At 22.4% G+C, this 15,369-nt stretch overlaps 13 protein-coding genes and 24 non-coding genes across 37 annotated transcripts, besides 1 other annotated feature; 22 read left to right on the plus strand and 15 right to left on the minus strand. All coding sequences in view use genetic code 5, as the record gives it.

Moving 5' to 3' along the window:
* ASK67_gt01 lies at window positions 1-68 on the plus strand. Its single transcript has one exon. It is a non-coding gene; the product is annotated as a tRNA-Ile (tRNA).
* Window positions 66-134, minus strand: ASK67_gt02. The gene has a single exon. It is a non-coding gene; the product is annotated as a tRNA-Gln (tRNA).
* ASK67_gt03 lies at window positions 134-202 on the plus strand. Its single transcript has one exon. It is a non-coding gene; the product is annotated as a tRNA-Met (tRNA).
* ND2 (NADH dehydrogenase subunit 2) lies at window positions 203-1,226 on the plus strand. Its single transcript has one exon. A coding segment is annotated over exon 1 (1,024 nt).
* On the plus strand, window positions 1,227-1,295 carry ASK67_gt04. Its single transcript has one exon. It is a non-coding gene; the product is annotated as a tRNA-Trp (tRNA).
* ASK67_gt05 lies at window positions 1,295-1,359 on the minus strand. Its single transcript has one exon. It is a non-coding gene; the product is annotated as a tRNA-Cys (tRNA).
* On the minus strand, window positions 1,360-1,425 carry ASK67_gt06. Its single transcript has one exon. It is a non-coding gene; the product is annotated as a tRNA-Tyr (tRNA).
* A 34-nt stretch (window positions 1,426-1,459) lies between these two features.
* On the plus strand, window positions 1,460-2,960 carry COX1 (cytochrome c oxidase subunit I). The gene has a single exon. A coding segment is annotated over exon 1 (1,501 nt).
* ASK67_gt07 lies at window positions 2,961-3,026 on the plus strand. Its single transcript has one exon. It is a non-coding gene; the product is annotated as a tRNA-Leu (tRNA).
* Window positions 3,027-3,031: 5 nt separating this feature from the next.
* Window positions 3,032-3,716, plus strand: COX2 (cytochrome c oxidase subunit II). The gene has a single exon. A coding segment is annotated over exon 1 (685 nt).
* On the plus strand, window positions 3,717-3,787 carry ASK67_gt08. The gene has a single exon. It is a non-coding gene; the product is annotated as a tRNA-Lys (tRNA).
* Window positions 3,788-3,798: 11 nt separating this feature from the next.
* ASK67_gt09 lies at window positions 3,799-3,867 on the plus strand. Its single transcript has one exon. It is a non-coding gene; the product is annotated as a tRNA-Asp (tRNA).
* Window positions 3,868-4,029, plus strand: ATP8 (ATP synthase F0 subunit 8). The gene has a single exon. The coding sequence runs from the start codon at window positions 3,868-3,870 to the stop codon at window positions 4,027-4,029; it is 162 nt and encodes a 53-aa protein (YP_009176627.1).
* ATP6 (ATP synthase F0 subunit 6) lies at window positions 4,023-4,703 on the plus strand. Its single transcript has one exon. It carries the CDS (start codon window positions 4,023-4,025, stop codon window positions 4,701-4,703), a length of 681 nt encoding a protein of 226 aa, YP_009176628.1.
* On the plus strand, window positions 4,703-5,489 carry COX3 (cytochrome c oxidase subunit III). Its single transcript has one exon. A coding segment is annotated over exon 1 (787 nt).
* Window positions 5,490-5,556, plus strand: ASK67_gt10. The gene has a single exon. It is a non-coding gene; the product is annotated as a tRNA-Gly (tRNA).
* ND3 (NADH dehydrogenase subunit 3) lies at window positions 5,557-5,908 on the plus strand. Its single transcript has one exon. A coding segment is annotated over exon 1 (352 nt).
* Window positions 5,909-5,972, plus strand: ASK67_gt11. The gene has a single exon. It is a non-coding gene; the product is annotated as a tRNA-Arg (tRNA).
* On the plus strand, window positions 5,973-6,037 carry ASK67_gt12. The gene has a single exon. It is a non-coding gene; the product is annotated as a tRNA-Ala (tRNA).
* On the plus strand, window positions 6,038-6,105 carry ASK67_gt13. Its single transcript has one exon. It is a non-coding gene; the product is annotated as a tRNA-Asn (tRNA).
* Window positions 6,105-6,171, minus strand: ASK67_gt14. The gene has a single exon. It is a non-coding gene; the product is annotated as a tRNA-Ser (tRNA).
* On the plus strand, window positions 6,172-6,237 carry ASK67_gt15. Its single transcript has one exon. It is a non-coding gene; the product is annotated as a tRNA-Glu (tRNA).
* ASK67_gt16 lies at window positions 6,236-6,302 on the minus strand. The gene has a single exon. It is a non-coding gene; the product is annotated as a tRNA-Phe (tRNA).
* Window positions 6,303-8,045, minus strand: ND5 (NADH dehydrogenase subunit 5). The gene has a single exon. The coding sequence runs from the start codon at window positions 8,043-8,045 to the stop codon at window positions 6,303-6,305; it is 1,743 nt and encodes a 580-aa protein (YP_009176631.1).
* Window positions 8,046-8,111, minus strand: ASK67_gt17. Its single transcript has one exon. It is a non-coding gene; the product is annotated as a tRNA-His (tRNA).
* Window positions 8,112-9,453, minus strand: ND4 (NADH dehydrogenase subunit 4). Its single transcript has one exon. A coding segment is annotated over exon 1 (1,342 nt).
* Window positions 9,447-9,752, minus strand: ND4L (NADH dehydrogenase subunit 4L). The gene has a single exon. The coding sequence runs from the start codon at window positions 9,750-9,752 to the stop codon at window positions 9,447-9,449; it is 306 nt and encodes a 101-aa protein (YP_009176633.1).
* A 2-nt stretch (window positions 9,753-9,754) lies between these two features.
* On the plus strand, window positions 9,755-9,819 carry ASK67_gt18. The gene has a single exon. It is a non-coding gene; the product is annotated as a tRNA-Thr (tRNA).
* On the minus strand, window positions 9,820-9,885 carry ASK67_gt19. The gene has a single exon. It is a non-coding gene; the product is annotated as a tRNA-Pro (tRNA).
* Window positions 9,886-9,887: 2 nt separating this feature from the next.
* On the plus strand, window positions 9,888-10,412 carry ND6 (NADH dehydrogenase subunit 6). Its single transcript has one exon. It carries the CDS (start codon window positions 9,888-9,890, stop codon window positions 10,410-10,412), a length of 525 nt encoding a protein of 174 aa, YP_009176634.1.
* CYTB (cytochrome b) lies at window positions 10,412-11,546 on the plus strand. Its single transcript has one exon. A coding segment is annotated over exon 1 (1,135 nt).
* ASK67_gt20 lies at window positions 11,547-11,612 on the plus strand. The gene has a single exon. It is a non-coding gene; the product is annotated as a tRNA-Ser (tRNA).
* Window positions 11,613-11,629: 17 nt separating this feature from the next.
* ND1 (NADH dehydrogenase subunit 1) lies at window positions 11,630-12,580 on the minus strand. The gene has a single exon. It carries the CDS (start codon window positions 12,578-12,580, stop codon window positions 11,630-11,632), a length of 951 nt encoding a protein of 316 aa, YP_009176636.1.
* Window positions 12,581-12,646, minus strand: ASK67_gt21. Its single transcript has one exon. It is a non-coding gene; the product is annotated as a tRNA-Leu (tRNA).
* ASK67_gr02 lies at window positions 12,607-13,990 on the minus strand. Its single transcript has one exon. It is a non-coding gene; the product is annotated as a 16S ribosomal RNA (ribosomal RNA).
* On the minus strand, window positions 13,972-14,043 carry ASK67_gt22. The gene has a single exon. It is a non-coding gene; the product is annotated as a tRNA-Val (tRNA).
* On the minus strand, window positions 14,043-14,839 carry ASK67_gr01. Its single transcript has one exon. It is a non-coding gene; the product is annotated as a 12S ribosomal RNA (ribosomal RNA).
* Window positions 14,840-15,369: a sequence feature (A+T rich region).

Below are 15,369 nucleotides of genomic sequence, written 5' to 3' on the forward strand. Positions count from 1 at the left end.
AATGAATTGCCTGATAAAAAGGATTACCTTGATAGGGTAAATCATGAAATTTAACGTTTCATTCATTATATTTAACAGAATTAAACTGTTTCTAAAAGAATCAAAATCTTTTGTGCATCATACACCAAAATATAAAAAGATAAGCTAATTAAGCTATTGGGTTCATACCCCACTTATAAAGGTTATAATCCTTTTCTTTTTAATCAAAAAAATTTCTAATAATATTTTTTTAATTATATTAATTTTTGGAACTTTAGTGACAATTTCCTCAAATTCTTGATTGGGAGCTTGAATAGGTTTAGAAATTAATTTATTATCATTTATCCCCCTAATAAATGATAATAAAAAAAATTTATTAACCTCAGAAAGATCACTAAAATATTTTTTAACTCAAGCATTTGCTTCTTCAATTTTATTATTTGCAATTATTATATTAATATTTTTATATAACAATAATTTATCTTTATATAATTCATTTAATGAAATTTTAATTTTATCTACACTATTACTAAAAAGAGGTGCAGCCCCTTTTCATTTTTGATTTCCAGAAGTTATAGAAGGATTATCTTGAGTTAATGGATTAATTTTAATAACATGACAAAAAATTGCTCCATTAATATTAATTTCTTATAATTTTATTTACAATTTTTTTATAATTTCTATTATTTTATCTATATTAATTGGATCTTTAGGAGGATTAAATCAAACTTCAATTCGAAAATTAATAGCTTTTTCATCAATTAATCATTTAGGATGAATATTGTTAGCAATAATAAATAATGAAATATTATGAATGACATATTTTTTAATATACTCATTACTATCTTTTTCAATTGTTTTAATATTCAATAATTTTAAATTATTTTATTTTAATCAAATTTTTAATCTATCAATAATAAATCCTATTATTAAATTATTAATTTTTTTAAATTTATTATCATTAGGAGGATTACCCCCATTTTTAGGATTTTTACCAAAATGACTTGTTATTCAAAATTTAACAGCAATAAACCAATTATTTATTTTAACAATTAGAGTATGTTTAACTTTAATTACATTATATTTTTATCTTCGATTATCTTATAGAATTTTTATATTAAATTATCAAAAAAACTCATGAATATTAAAAAATAATTTTAATAATAAAATATCATCTATTAGACTAATTTTTAATTTTATTTCAATTGGGGGATTAGTGATAATTTCAATAATTTATATTATTATATAAGAATTTAAGTTAATTAAACTAATAGCCTTCAAAGCTGAAAATATTTGTATTAATCTTTTAATTCTTAAGCTTTAATAAATTAAATTATTCCTTTAGAATTGCAGTCTAATATCATTATTGACTATAAAGCCTGATTAAAGAGAAAAATTCCCATAAATAAATTTACAATTTATCGCCTAAACTTCAGCCATTTAATCGCGACAATGATTATTTTCAACAAATCATAAGGATATTGGAACTTTATATTTTATTTTCGGAGCTTGAGCTGGAATAGTAGGGACATCTTTAAGAATCCTAATTCGAGCTGAACTAGGACACCCTGGAGCATTTATTGGAGACGATCAAATTTATAATGTAATCGTTACTGCTCATGCTTTTATTATAATTTTCTTTATAGTTATACCTATTATAATTGGAGGGTTTGGAAACTGATTAGTTCCTTTAATATTAGGAGCACCTGATATAGCTTTTCCTCGAATAAATAATATAAGATTTTGAATGCTTCCTCCTTCATTAACACTTTTAATTTCTAGTAGTATAGTAGAAAACGGGGCTGGAACAGGATGAACTGTTTATCCTCCTCTATCTTCTGGAATTGCTCATGCTGGAGCTTCAGTAGATTTAGCAATTTTTTCTCTTCATTTAGCAGGAATTTCTTCTATTTTAGGAGCAGTAAATTTTATTACAACAGTAATTAATATACGGTCTCCAGGAATTACATTAGATCGAATACCATTATTTGTTTGATCGGTAGTTATTACAGCAGTATTATTATTATTATCATTACCAGTATTAGCAGGAGCTATTACTATATTATTAACTGATCGAAATTTAAATACATCTTTCTTTGACCCAGCAGGAGGAGGTGATCCAATTTTATATCAACACTTATTCTGATTTTTTGGTCATCCAGAAGTATATATTTTAATTTTACCTGGATTCGGAATAATTTCGCATATTATTACTCAAGAAAGTGGAAAGAAGGAAACATTTGGAAACTTAGGAATAATCTATGCTATACTAGCAATTGGTTTACTTGGATTTATTGTTTGAGCTCATCATATATTTACAGTTGGAATAGACGTTGATACTCGAGCTTACTTTACATCAGCAACTATAATTATTGCTGTACCAACTGGAATTAAGATTTTTAGTTGATTAGCTACATTACACGGAACACAATTAACTTATAGCCCAGCTATATTGTGAGCATTTGGATTCGTTTTCTTATTTACAGTTGGTGGTCTAACAGGAGTTGTACTAGCTAATTCATCTATTGATATTGTTCTTCACGATACTTATTATGTTGTTGCTCATTTCCATTATGTATTATCAATAGGAGCAGTATTTGCTATTATAGCAGGATTTGTACATTGATATCCATTATTAACTGGATTAACAATAAATCCAACTTGATTAAAAATTCAATTTTCTATTATATTTGTAGGAGTAAATTTAACATTTTTTCCTCAACATTTTTTAGGTTTAGCCGGAATACCTCGACGATATTCAGACTTTCCAGATAGCTATTTAACATGAAATGTAGTTTCTTCTTTAGGTAGCACAATCTCATTATTCGCTATTTTATACTTTTTATTTATTATTTGAGAAAGTATAATCACTCAACGAACTCCAGCTTTCCCTATACAATTATCATCATCAATTGAATGATACCATACCCTTCCTCCTGCAGAACATACTTATGCAGAGCTTCCTCTATTAACTAATAACTTCTAATATGGCAGATTAGTGTAATGAATTTAAGCTTCATATATAAAGATTTTATCTTTTGTTAGAATTTAAATGGCAACATGAGCAAATTTAGGATTACAAGATAGTTCTTCTCCTTTAATAGAACAATTAAACTTTTTTCATGATCATACACTTCTTATTTTAACAATAATTACTATTTTAGTAGGATATATTATAGGAATACTAAGTTTTAATAAATTTACTAATCGATTTTTATTACATGGACAAACAATTGAAATTATTTGAACAGTATTACCTGCAATTATTTTAATATTTATTGCATTTCCTTCTTTACGACTATTATACTTAATAGACGAAATTAATACACCATCAATTACATTAAAGTCAATTGGTCATCAATGATACTGAAGTTATGAATATTCAGATTTTTTAAATCTAGAATTCGACTCATATATAGTACCAACTAATGAACTAGAAACAAACGGATTCCGATTATTAGATGTAGATAACCGAGTAGTTCTACCAATAAATAATCAAATTCGAATTTTAGTTACAGCTACTGATGTACTCCACTCATGAACAGTTCCTTCATTAGGAGTTAAGGTAGATGCTACTCCAGGACGATTAAACCAATTAAATTTTTTAATTAATCGACCAGGATTATTTTTTGGTCAATGTTCAGAAATTTGTGGAGCAAATCATAGTTTTATGCCTATTGTAATTGAAAGCATTCCTATAAATTACTTTATTAAATGAATTACTTCAATAACTAACTCATTAGATGACTGAAAGCAAGTAATGATCTCTTAAATCATATTATAGTAAATTAGCACTTACTTCTAATGATTATTATAACTAAAAAATTAGTTTTATATAAAACCTTAGTATGTCAAACTGAAAAAATTAGTTAAATCTAATATTTTTTAATTCCACAAATAGCCCCTATTAATTGGTTAATTTTATTTATTGTATTTTCAATTACATTAGTAGTTTTTAATATTTTAAACTACTTTTGTTTTTTTTATACTCCACTTAAAACATCTCAATCTTTAAATATTAAATTTAATAAATTAAATTGAAAATGATAACAAACTTGTTTTCTGTTTTTGACCCTTCAACAACAATTTTAAATTTATCATTAAATTGATTAAGAACATTCTTAGGATTATTCCTGATTCCAGTTTCTTATTGATTAATACCTAATCGATTCCAAGTAATTTGAAATAATATTTTATTAACACTTCATAAGGAATTCAAAACTTTACTAGGACCTTCAGGACATAATGGTAGAACATTAATGTTTATTTCATTATTCTCATTAATTATATTTAATAATTTTTTAGGTTTATTCCCTTATATTTTTACTAGTACTAGTCATTTAACTTTAACATTAGCTTTAGCTTTCCCTTTATGACTTAGTTTTATATTATATGGATGAATTAATCATACTCAACATATATTTGCTCATTTAGTTCCTCAAGGAACTCCTCCTGTTTTAATACCTTTTATGGTATGCATTGAAACAATTAGTAATGTTATTCGACCTGGAACTTTAGCTGTTCGATTAACAGCTAATATAATTGCTGGACATTTACTGTTAACTTTATTAGGTAATACAGGTCCTATAGCATCAAATTATTTAATTTTATCATTAATTTTAACTACTCAAATTGCTTTATTAGTATTAGAATCAGCCGTAGCAATTATTCAATCATATGTATTTGCTGTATTAAGAACTCTTTATTCAAGAGAAGTAAATTAATGTCAACACATGCAAATCACCCATTTCACTTAGTAGATTATAGCCCATGACCCTTAACTGGAGCAATTGGAGCAATAACTACTGTTTCAGGATTAGTACAATGATTTCATCAATATACTATAACATTATTTATTTTAGGTAATGTTATTACTATTTTAACTATGTATCAATGATGACGAGATATTTCTCGAGAAGGAACTTTTCAAGGACTTCATACTTTTCCAGTAACTATTGGATTACGATGAGGAATAATTTTATTTATTGTCTCTGAAGTATTTTTTTTTATTTCTTTTTTCTGAGCATTTTTCCATAGTAGTTTATCTCCTACAATTGAATTAGGAATAACATGACCTCCTGTAGGAATTGCCGCATTTAATCCCTTCCAAATTCCTCTTTTAAATACTGCTATTTTATTAGCTTCTGGAGTAACTGTCACTTGAGCTCATCATGCTCTAATAGAAGGTAATCATTCACAAGCCACACAAGGATTATTTTTTACAATTGTATTAGGAGTATATTTTACTATTTTACAAGCTTATGAATATATTGAAGCTCCTTTTACTATTGCAGATGCTGTTTATGGATCAACTTTTTATATAGCAACAGGATTCCACGGATTACATGTACTAATTGGAACAACTTTTTTATTAATTTGCTTTTTACGTCATATTAATTATCATTTTTCTAAAAATCATCATTTTGGTTTTGAAGCTGCAGCTTGATACTGACACTTTGTAGATGTTGTATGATTATTTTTATATATTACAATTTATTGATGAGGTAGATATTTATAAAGTATATATTTGTATATGTGACTTCCAATCACAAGGACTAAACAATTTTAGTATAAATAATATTAATACTATCAGCAATAACATTAATTATTTTTATTATTACAATTGTAGTAATAATATTAGCCACTTTATTATCAAAAAAAACTTTATTAGATCGAGAAAAATGTTCTCCATTTGAATGTGGGTTTGATCCAATAAATTCCTCACGATTACCTTTTTCATTACGATTTTTTTTAATTGCTATTATTTTTTTAATTTTCGATGTAGAAATTGCTCTTTTATTACCTATAATTATAATTATTAAAACATCAAATTTAATAAATTGAACTATTACTAGATTATTTTTTATTTTCATTTTATTAATTGGCTTATATCATGAATGAAACCAAGGAGCTTTAGAATGAAATGAATAAATATGAAGCGATAAATTGCAATTAGTTTCGGCCTAATCTTAGGTGAAATTCACCCATATTTTAGGGTAATAGTTAACTATAACATTTAATTTGCATTTAAAAAGTATTGAATTTTCAATTTACCTTATTAATTGAAACCAAAGAGAGGTATATCACTGTTAATGATAAAATTGAATTTTTATAATTCCAATTAAAGAAATATAAATGGAATTAAACCATTAAAGAGAAAAGTTAGCAGCTTTTTCTTGATCAACATATTTCATTTATATAGTTTAACAAAAACATTACATTTTCAATGTAAAAATAAAAATTTATTTTTTATAAATATTTAAAGATTAAAATAATCACCCTAACATCTTCAGTGTCATGCTCTAAATGTAAGCTATTTAAATTTAATTTACTAATACAACTAATATTAATAAAATAATAAATCACAATATATAACTTAATAAATAAATTTTTAAACTATTACTTTGAAATTCTTGAAGATATAAAGAATAATTTTTTAACTGAGAATATACTATTTGCCCCCCAAAAAATTCTCTTCAACCTTGGTCGAAACTTTTATAAGAATATAATCCTAACTTTAATGGATAATTAATTACACCTAATGTAGAAATAACAGGTATAAATCATATAGACCCAACAAAATTAGTAAAGTTATAAAAGTATAAAGCCTTATTAGTAAAAAATAATTTTACATCTCTGATTAAATATCCTATTAAGCCTCCAACAATACAAACAAATAAAGTCAATAACTTTATTTCTAAAGGTAAACAAATTATTGCAGGATTTAAAAACATTAATCATCTTAATATACTTCCACCAATTACTGCTATAACAGTTAAAAAACAAATTCTAAATAATATAGTTCAACCTGAATCATTTAAAGGATGTAATCTTCTACTATTAAAATCACCAGTTATTGAATAATAAACTAACCGAAATGAATAACATACAGTTAATCCTGTACTAAAAAAAAAAAGAAAAAACGAAAAAACATTTACATAAGATAACATAACTATTTCTAAAATAAGATCCTTAGAATAAAATCCAGCTAAAAAAGGTATACCACATAAAGCTAAATTAGCTACATTAAAACAACTACAAGTTAACGGTATTCTTATTCTTAAACTTCCTATTATTCGAATATCTTGAGAATTTTTTATATTATGAATAATAGAACCTGCACATATAAATAATAATGCCTTAAATAAAGCATGAGTTAATAAATGAAAAAAAGCTAATTTATAAAATCCTATAGATAAAATACTTATTATTAAACCTAATTGTCTTAAAGTTGATAAAGCAATAATTTTCTTTAAATCAAATTCAAAATTTGCACCTAATCCTGCTATAAATATAGTTAATCCTGAAACTAATAATAAAAATTGAGCTATTCATCAATTTATTAAAACATCATTAAATCGAATTAATAAATAAACCCCCGCTGTTACTAAAGTTGAAGAGTGAACTAAAGCAGAAACAGGAGTAGGAGCAGCTATTGCTGCTGGTAATCAAGAAGAAAAAGGAATTTGGGCACTTTTAGTTATAGCAGCTAATATAACTAACCCTCCAATAATTATTATTTCAATATTATTTTTTATTATATCTAAATAAAAAATATAATTTCAACTTCCATAATTTAATATTCAAGCAATAGCTAATAATAAAGCCACATCCCCAATTCGATTGGATAAAGCAGTTAATATACCGGCATTATAAGACTTTACATTTTGAAAATAAATAACTAAACAATAAGAAACTAAACCTAAGCCATCTCATCCTAATAAAATTCTAATTAAATTTGGTCTAATAATTAACATTATTATAGATATTACAAATATTAATACTAATAAAATAAACCGATTAATATTATAATCTTCTTCTATATATTGATTTCTATAAAAAATTACTAAAGAAGAAATTAACAAAACAAAAGATATAAATATTAAGCTTATTCAATCAAATAAAAATGTTATAACAATAGATATAGATTGTAATCTTAAAATTTCTCATTCAATAAAATATACTAAATCTGTTAATAAAAACTTTAATCTAATTAAAAATAATCTTAATCTAATTGATATTAAAAAATAAAATCTAATTTTACAATAATTAATTAAATAATTCACGATCTAAAATGAATAATTTCATATCATTGACACCACAAATCAATATTTTTTTTAAACTATTTAAATAAATTCATAACATACAAAAATTACTTTTTAAAATTAATAAATTTAAAGGTAATCAATGTAATATTAATAATAAAAATTCTCGAGTAGTTCCTACAGAAAAAAAATAAACTCCAGAATAAATTTTTCCATGTTGACTATATGCAAATAAATATAAAGAATAAGCTGCTCTAAAAAAAGATAAAAAAGATAGTATAATCATAGTAATTCAAGACCAACTAACAATTCTATTCAATAAAGAAATTTCTCCTAATAAATTTAACGTTGGAGGAGCAGCTATATTACCAGAACATAATAAAAATCATCATAAACTTAATGTTGGTATAAAATTTAATAATCCCTTATTAATTAATAAACTTCGGCTTCCTATTCGTTCATAAGAAATATTAGCTAAACAAAATAAACCAGAAGAACATAAACCATGAGCAATTATTAAAGCATAAGACCCTGTTAACCCTCAATAAGTTATTGTTAATAATCCTCTTAAAACAATACCCATATGAGCTACAGAAGAATAAGCAATTAAAGCCTTTAAATCTGTTTGTCGTAAACATACTAAACTAATTAAAACCCCTCCAACTAAACTAATACTAATTCATCAATAATTATATTTTACACCAGAAATTTGTAGTAAGGAAAATATTCGTAATAAACCGTATCCTCCTAATTTTAATAAAATACCAGCTAAAATTATAGATCCAGAAACTGGGGCTTCAACATGAGCCTTAGGTAATCATAAATGAACCAAAAATATAGGTATTTTTACTAAAAAAGCAAAAACTAGAGAAAGATACAATAAATTAAAGTTAGAAAATCTGTAATTTAATAATAAAGTAAAAGATAATGTATTTTTTGAATTTAAAATATAAAAAATACCAATTAATAAAGGTAAAGAAGCTAAAAGAGTATAAAATAATAAATAAACCCCTGCTTGCAATCGTTCAGGTTGATACCCTCAACCTAAAATTAAAAATAATGTAGGAATTAAACTAGCTTCAAAAAATAAATAAAATATAAAAACTCTTATTGATCTAAATGTTAATACTAACATAAAAAGTAAAAATAAAATTATAAAAACAAATAACTTTTCATAATTATTTGTTGAAAATACTTTTTCACTTGCTATCAATATTAACCCACAAATTCAAAAACTTAATAAAATTAATCCGTAAGAAACTATATCTAACCCAAAATAATAAGAAATATAATTAAAATAATTTAAAGATCTTAAATTAATTATAAACATAAAAGTTAATAAAAAAATCAAATTTTGAACCGTTCAATAAAAATTTTTTAAAAAAGAAAGAGGAAATATAAATATTAATATAAAAATAAACTTTAACATTGTAAAATAGAAAAACTTTGAAAATAATCATTACCATGAGTACGAATTATAGAAACCAAAATTGATAAACCTAAAACCCCTTCACATACACAAAAAGTTAAAAAAAATATACTAAAATAAGTTTCATAATTTATAAAATTTAAATAAAAAAATAAAAAAATAAATAAACTTAATACTATATATTCAAGTCTTAATAAAGTTGATAATAAATGCTTTCGATTAGAAACAAATACTATACAACCAAATAAAAACATAATTATTGATAAATAAAATATTAAAAATATATTTGCCATTAATATAAGTTTAAATAGTTTAACAAAAACATCAGTCTTGTAAACTGGAAATAAGAATTTCTCTTTTTAAACTTCAAGAAAAAAGAAATCTCTTTTTCACTAACTCCCAAAGTTAATATTTTAAATAAACTATTTCTTGAAATTACAAAATTAATTATTATAATAATATGCTTAATTATAAGATTTATTTTTATACAAATAAAACATCCTTTATCAATAGGTTTAATACTATTAATTCAAACATTTTTAACATGTTTAATTACAGGAATTTATGTTAAATCTTTTTGATTTTCTTATGTATTATTTTTAATTTTTTTAGGAGGAATACTAATTTTATTTATTTATGTTACTTCATTATCATCAAATGAAATATTTACTATATCTTTTAAATTAACAATATTTAGATTAGTTTTATTTTCTCTTAGTATGGTAATTTTTTTTATTTTAGATAAAACTTTGATTGAACAATTTATTATTAATATAGAAATAGAAAAATTTTCAATAACAAATAATTTAATTAACGAAAATATTTTATCATTAAATAAAATATACAATTTTCCTACAAATTTAATTACATTACTACTAATTAATTATTTATTTCTTACTTTATTAGTAACAGTAAAAATTACAAAAAAATTTTATGGACCATTACGGCCAATAAATTAATGTTTAAACCAATTCGAAAAACCCACCCTTTAATTAGAATCGCTAATAATGCATTAGTAGATTTACCTGCACCATCTAATATTTCCGCCTGATGAAATTTTGGTTCTTTATTAGGATTATGCTTAATACTACAAATTTTAACTGGATTATTCCTAGCTATACACTATGCCGCAGATATTGAAACAGCTTTTAATAGAGTAAATCATATTTGTCGAGATGTAAATAATGGATGATTTTTACGAATTTGTCACGCTAACGGAGCTTCTTTTTTTTTTGCTTGTTTATTTATTCATGTAGGACGAGGAGTATACTATGAATCTTACTTATATCATATAACTTGAAATACTGGAGTTATTATTTTATTTTTAACAATAGCAACAGGATTTTTAGGATATGTATTACCATGAGGACAAATATCATTTTGAGGAGCAACAGTTATTACTAATTTATTATCAGCAGTACCTTACCTAGGAATGGATCTAGTCCAATGAATTTGAGGGGGATTTGCAGTTGATAACGCCACTTTAACTCGATTTTTTACATTTCATTTTATTTTTCCATTTATTATTTTAGCTTTAATAATGATTCATTTATTATTTTTACACCAAACAGGATCTAATAATCCTCTTGGATTAAATAGAAACGTAGATAAAATTCCATTTCATCCTTATTTTATTTATAAGGATATTTTTGGATTTATTGTATTTTTATGAATTTTAGTAACATTTATTTGAAAATTTAATTACTTACTAATAGACCCAGAAAACTTTATTCCTGCTAATCCTTTAGTTACTCCAGTACATATTCAACCAGAATGATACTTTTTATTTGCTTACGCTATTTTACGATCAATTCCTAATAAGCTAGGAGGAGTAATTGCTTTAGTATTATCAATTGCTATTTTATTAATTTTACCTTTCACACACTCTAGCAAGTTTCGAGGATTACAATTTTACCCATTAAATCAAATTTTATTCTGAAATATAGTAATTGTAGCTTCGTTATTAACTTGAATTGGAGCTCGACCAGTAGAAGATCCATATATTTTAACAGGTCAAATTTTAACTGTATTATATTTCTCTTACTTTATTATTAATCCTTTATTAGCAAAGTTTTGAGATAAGCTATTAAATTAATTAATAAGCTTTTATAGCATATGTCTTGAAAACATAAGAAAGAAGTAAAGTCTTCTATTAATTTATACTAAATTTTATTCATTAAAATAATAAAGAAATAAAAAAAATCTTTAATCCTACAAAGAAAAATAAATAATTTAAAGATAAAGGTAAAAAACTTTTTCAAGCTAAATACATTAGTTTATCATAACGAAATCGAGGTAAAGTCCCTCGGACTCAAATAAAAATAAAAGAAATAAAAGATAATTTTAAAAAAAATATAAATCTATAAATATCACTACCTAAAAAAATAACTACAAATAATATACTTATAAATAAAATACTAGAATATTCAGCTAAAAAAATTAAAGCAAATCCCCCACTTCTGTATTCAACATTAAATCCAGAAACTAATTCTGATTCCCCTTCAGCAAAATCAAAAGGAGTACGATTAGTTTCCGCTAAACAAGAAGCTAGCCAGACTAAACCTAATGGAAAACAAAAAAAAATAAATCAAACATAATCTTGATAAAAATAAAAACTTAAAAAATTATAATTACCTACTAAAAAAATAAAACTTAATAAAATTAATGCTAAACTAACTTCATAAGAAATAGTTTGAGCTACAGCCCGTAACCCCCCCAATAAAGCATAATTAGAATTAGAAGATCAACCTGCAATCATTACAGTATAAACTCCTAATCTAGTACAACATAAAAAAAACAAAACACCTAAATTAAAAGAATATAACTTAATTAAATAAGGAATACATATTCAAATTAATAAAGATAAAAATAAAGAAAAAACAGGAGAAAAATAATAAGAAATATAATTAGATAATAATGGATATGTTTGTTCCTTAGTAAACAATTTTACAGCATCACTAAATGGTTGTAATAATCCATTAAATCCAACTTTATTTGGTCCTTTACGAATTTGAATGTAACCTAAAACCTTACGCTCTAATAAAGTCAAAAAAGCTACACCAACTATTACACAAATTACTAATAATAAACTTCCAATTAAAGGTATAATACCATCAAATATAAACAATACTATTTATAATTAAAAATTATATATATAAATTCTAAATTTATTGCACTAGTCTGCCAAAATAGTAAATTATTTTAATAATTTTCATTTAAATAAAATTATATTTTTTATATTAGGTCCTTTCGTACTACAATATAATAATTTATTAAAGATAGAAACCAACCTGGCTTACGCCGGTTTGAACTCAGATCATGTAAGAATTCAAAGGTCGAACAGACCTAAACTTTAAACTTCTACACCTAAAAATAACTCTTAATCCAACATCGAGGTCGCAATCTTTTTTATCGATATGAACTCTCTAAAAAAATTACGCTGTTATCCCTAAGGTAACTTAAATTTTTAATCCATAAAACAGGATCTTTTATTCATAAATCAATGTAAATAAATAATAAAAGTTTATTTAATTTTAATACCACCCCAGTAAAATTTTATTTAAAATATAAATTTTAAAATTCTTTATAATTTATAATTTATAAAAATAAAGATCTATAGGGTCTTCTCGTCTTTTAATTAAATTTTAGCTTTTTAACTAAAAAATAAAGTTCTATATAAATTTTAAAAAAACAGTATATATCTCATTCAACCATTCATACCAGCCTTCAATTAAAAGACTATTGATTATGCTACCTTCGCACGGTCAAAATACCGCGGCCCTTTAAAACTCAGTGGGCAGGCTAGACTTTAAATAAAATACAAAAAGACATGTTTTTGTTAAACAGGTGAATATATTTAATTTGCCGAATTCTTCATTAAAACCTATCAAATTAATTACTTTATATAAATTTATATACTAATTTTATCATAATTACTAAATTTTTATTATTAAAATTTAAATTTTAATAAATAATTTAATTTAAATTAAATAATTTTTTATAAAAAATAAATTATAACAAATTTATTAATAATAGCTATTTTTAAGCTTATATTTATTTAAAAATTATAAAAAATATAAAATTTTATTTTAAAGCTCATCCCTTAAAATATTACTTTATTTAATTATTAAATTAAAAAATTAACTTAATAAAATAAATAAGCTAAATTAAATTCATTTCTTAAAAAACTAGATATATTTTAAAACGATTAACATTTCATTTCTAATTACATATTTAAAATAGTTATTCCACAATAACTTTTATATATAATTAAATCTTTAAAATTCGAGAAAAATTATTATAATAATTTATTATTTAATAAACCCTGATACACAAGGTACAATAAATTAAATTTTCTTAAAAATTAAAAATTTTTCAAATTATTTCAATATTCTTTTAAAATACTAATACACTATAATTAAAATTATTATTTCATTATAAATTACTAAAACTATAAAAAATAAAATTATTTTTATTAATAATTATAAATAAAAAAAAATAATTAATAAATAATTATTATCAATTTAAATTGATTTGCACAAATTTCTTTTCAATGTAAATGAAATACTTTACTAATTAAGCTTTAAATTGTCATTCTAGATACACTTTCCAGTACATCTACTATGTTACGACTTATCTCATTTTAAAAATGAGAGCGACGGGCGATGTGTGCATGTTTTAGAGCTATAATCATATAAATAATCTATTTTATATTACTATTAAATCCACCTTCAAATTTTTATTTCAAAAAATTATCCGTATAAATATATTTATTGTAATCCATTTCTACTTAACCATAAACTGCACCTTGACCTGACATATTATTTAATGAAATATCAAGAAAATTATTAATCTTATAATATATTCTGATGACGGCGATATACAAATTGAAAACAAAATTAAGTGAGGTCCAACGTGGATTATCAATTACAGAACAGATTCCTCTAAATAGACTAAAACACCGCCAAATTCTTTAAATTTTAAGAATATAACTAATACTACTTAAGTATTCTTATATATTTAATTTTAATAATAGGGTATCTAATCCTAGTTTATTATAAAATTTTTATAGCTTAAATTAATCTACATTTTAATAATAAATAAATTTAAAAATTTCACCTAATAAATTTATATATAAATTAAATAATTATAAACAATTTAACTAATACTAAAAATTTTTATTTGCATCATTTGTATAACCGCAGTAGCTGGCACAAATTTTACCAATACTATATATTATTACTAATTCAAAATTTCTTTTATAATTAATATTAATTACTGCGAATAGATTAAAAATTATTAATTTTTAAAATTAATAAAAATTCACACAAAAATTTACATGTAAAATAAAATAATAATAAAATATTTAACTAGAATAAAATAATCTTATTAACATTAAATAATTATAAATTAAATTTAAAATTTAATAAAAAATAAAATTATTTTAATAAAAATATATAAACTATTTTAATAATTATTAAAAATATAAAATAATTAAATAAAGTATACTTCTTTCAAAAATTAACCCCTATTTTTTTTTTTTTTTTATTAATATAATTTTAAAAATAAAATAATAATTTTAAAATTATTATTATTTATATACATAATTTATAATTTTAATAAATTAATTAAATTTATTATTAATGAATTTTATTTTAATTATTAAAATTTTTAATTTATATATATATATATATATATATATATATATATATATATATATATATATTTATTATTATATAATAAATATAATTTTTTTTTTCAAATATAAGACTATATGGTCTATAAATTATATCACCTTATTTATATAAATATATAATATAATAAATTTATATATATATATAAATCATTTATATACTAATTAATTAAATTTTTGTCCCGTTATTTATAATTATTATTTATAATAATAAATTTTGTAAA

Source organism: Anopheles arabiensis, mitochondrion (genome assembly GCF_016920715.1).
Source record: "Anopheles arabiensis voucher AARAB20150811V4 mitochondrion, complete genome".
NCBI classification, from domain to species: Eukaryota; Metazoa; Arthropoda; class Insecta; order Diptera; family Culicidae; genus Anopheles; species Anopheles arabiensis.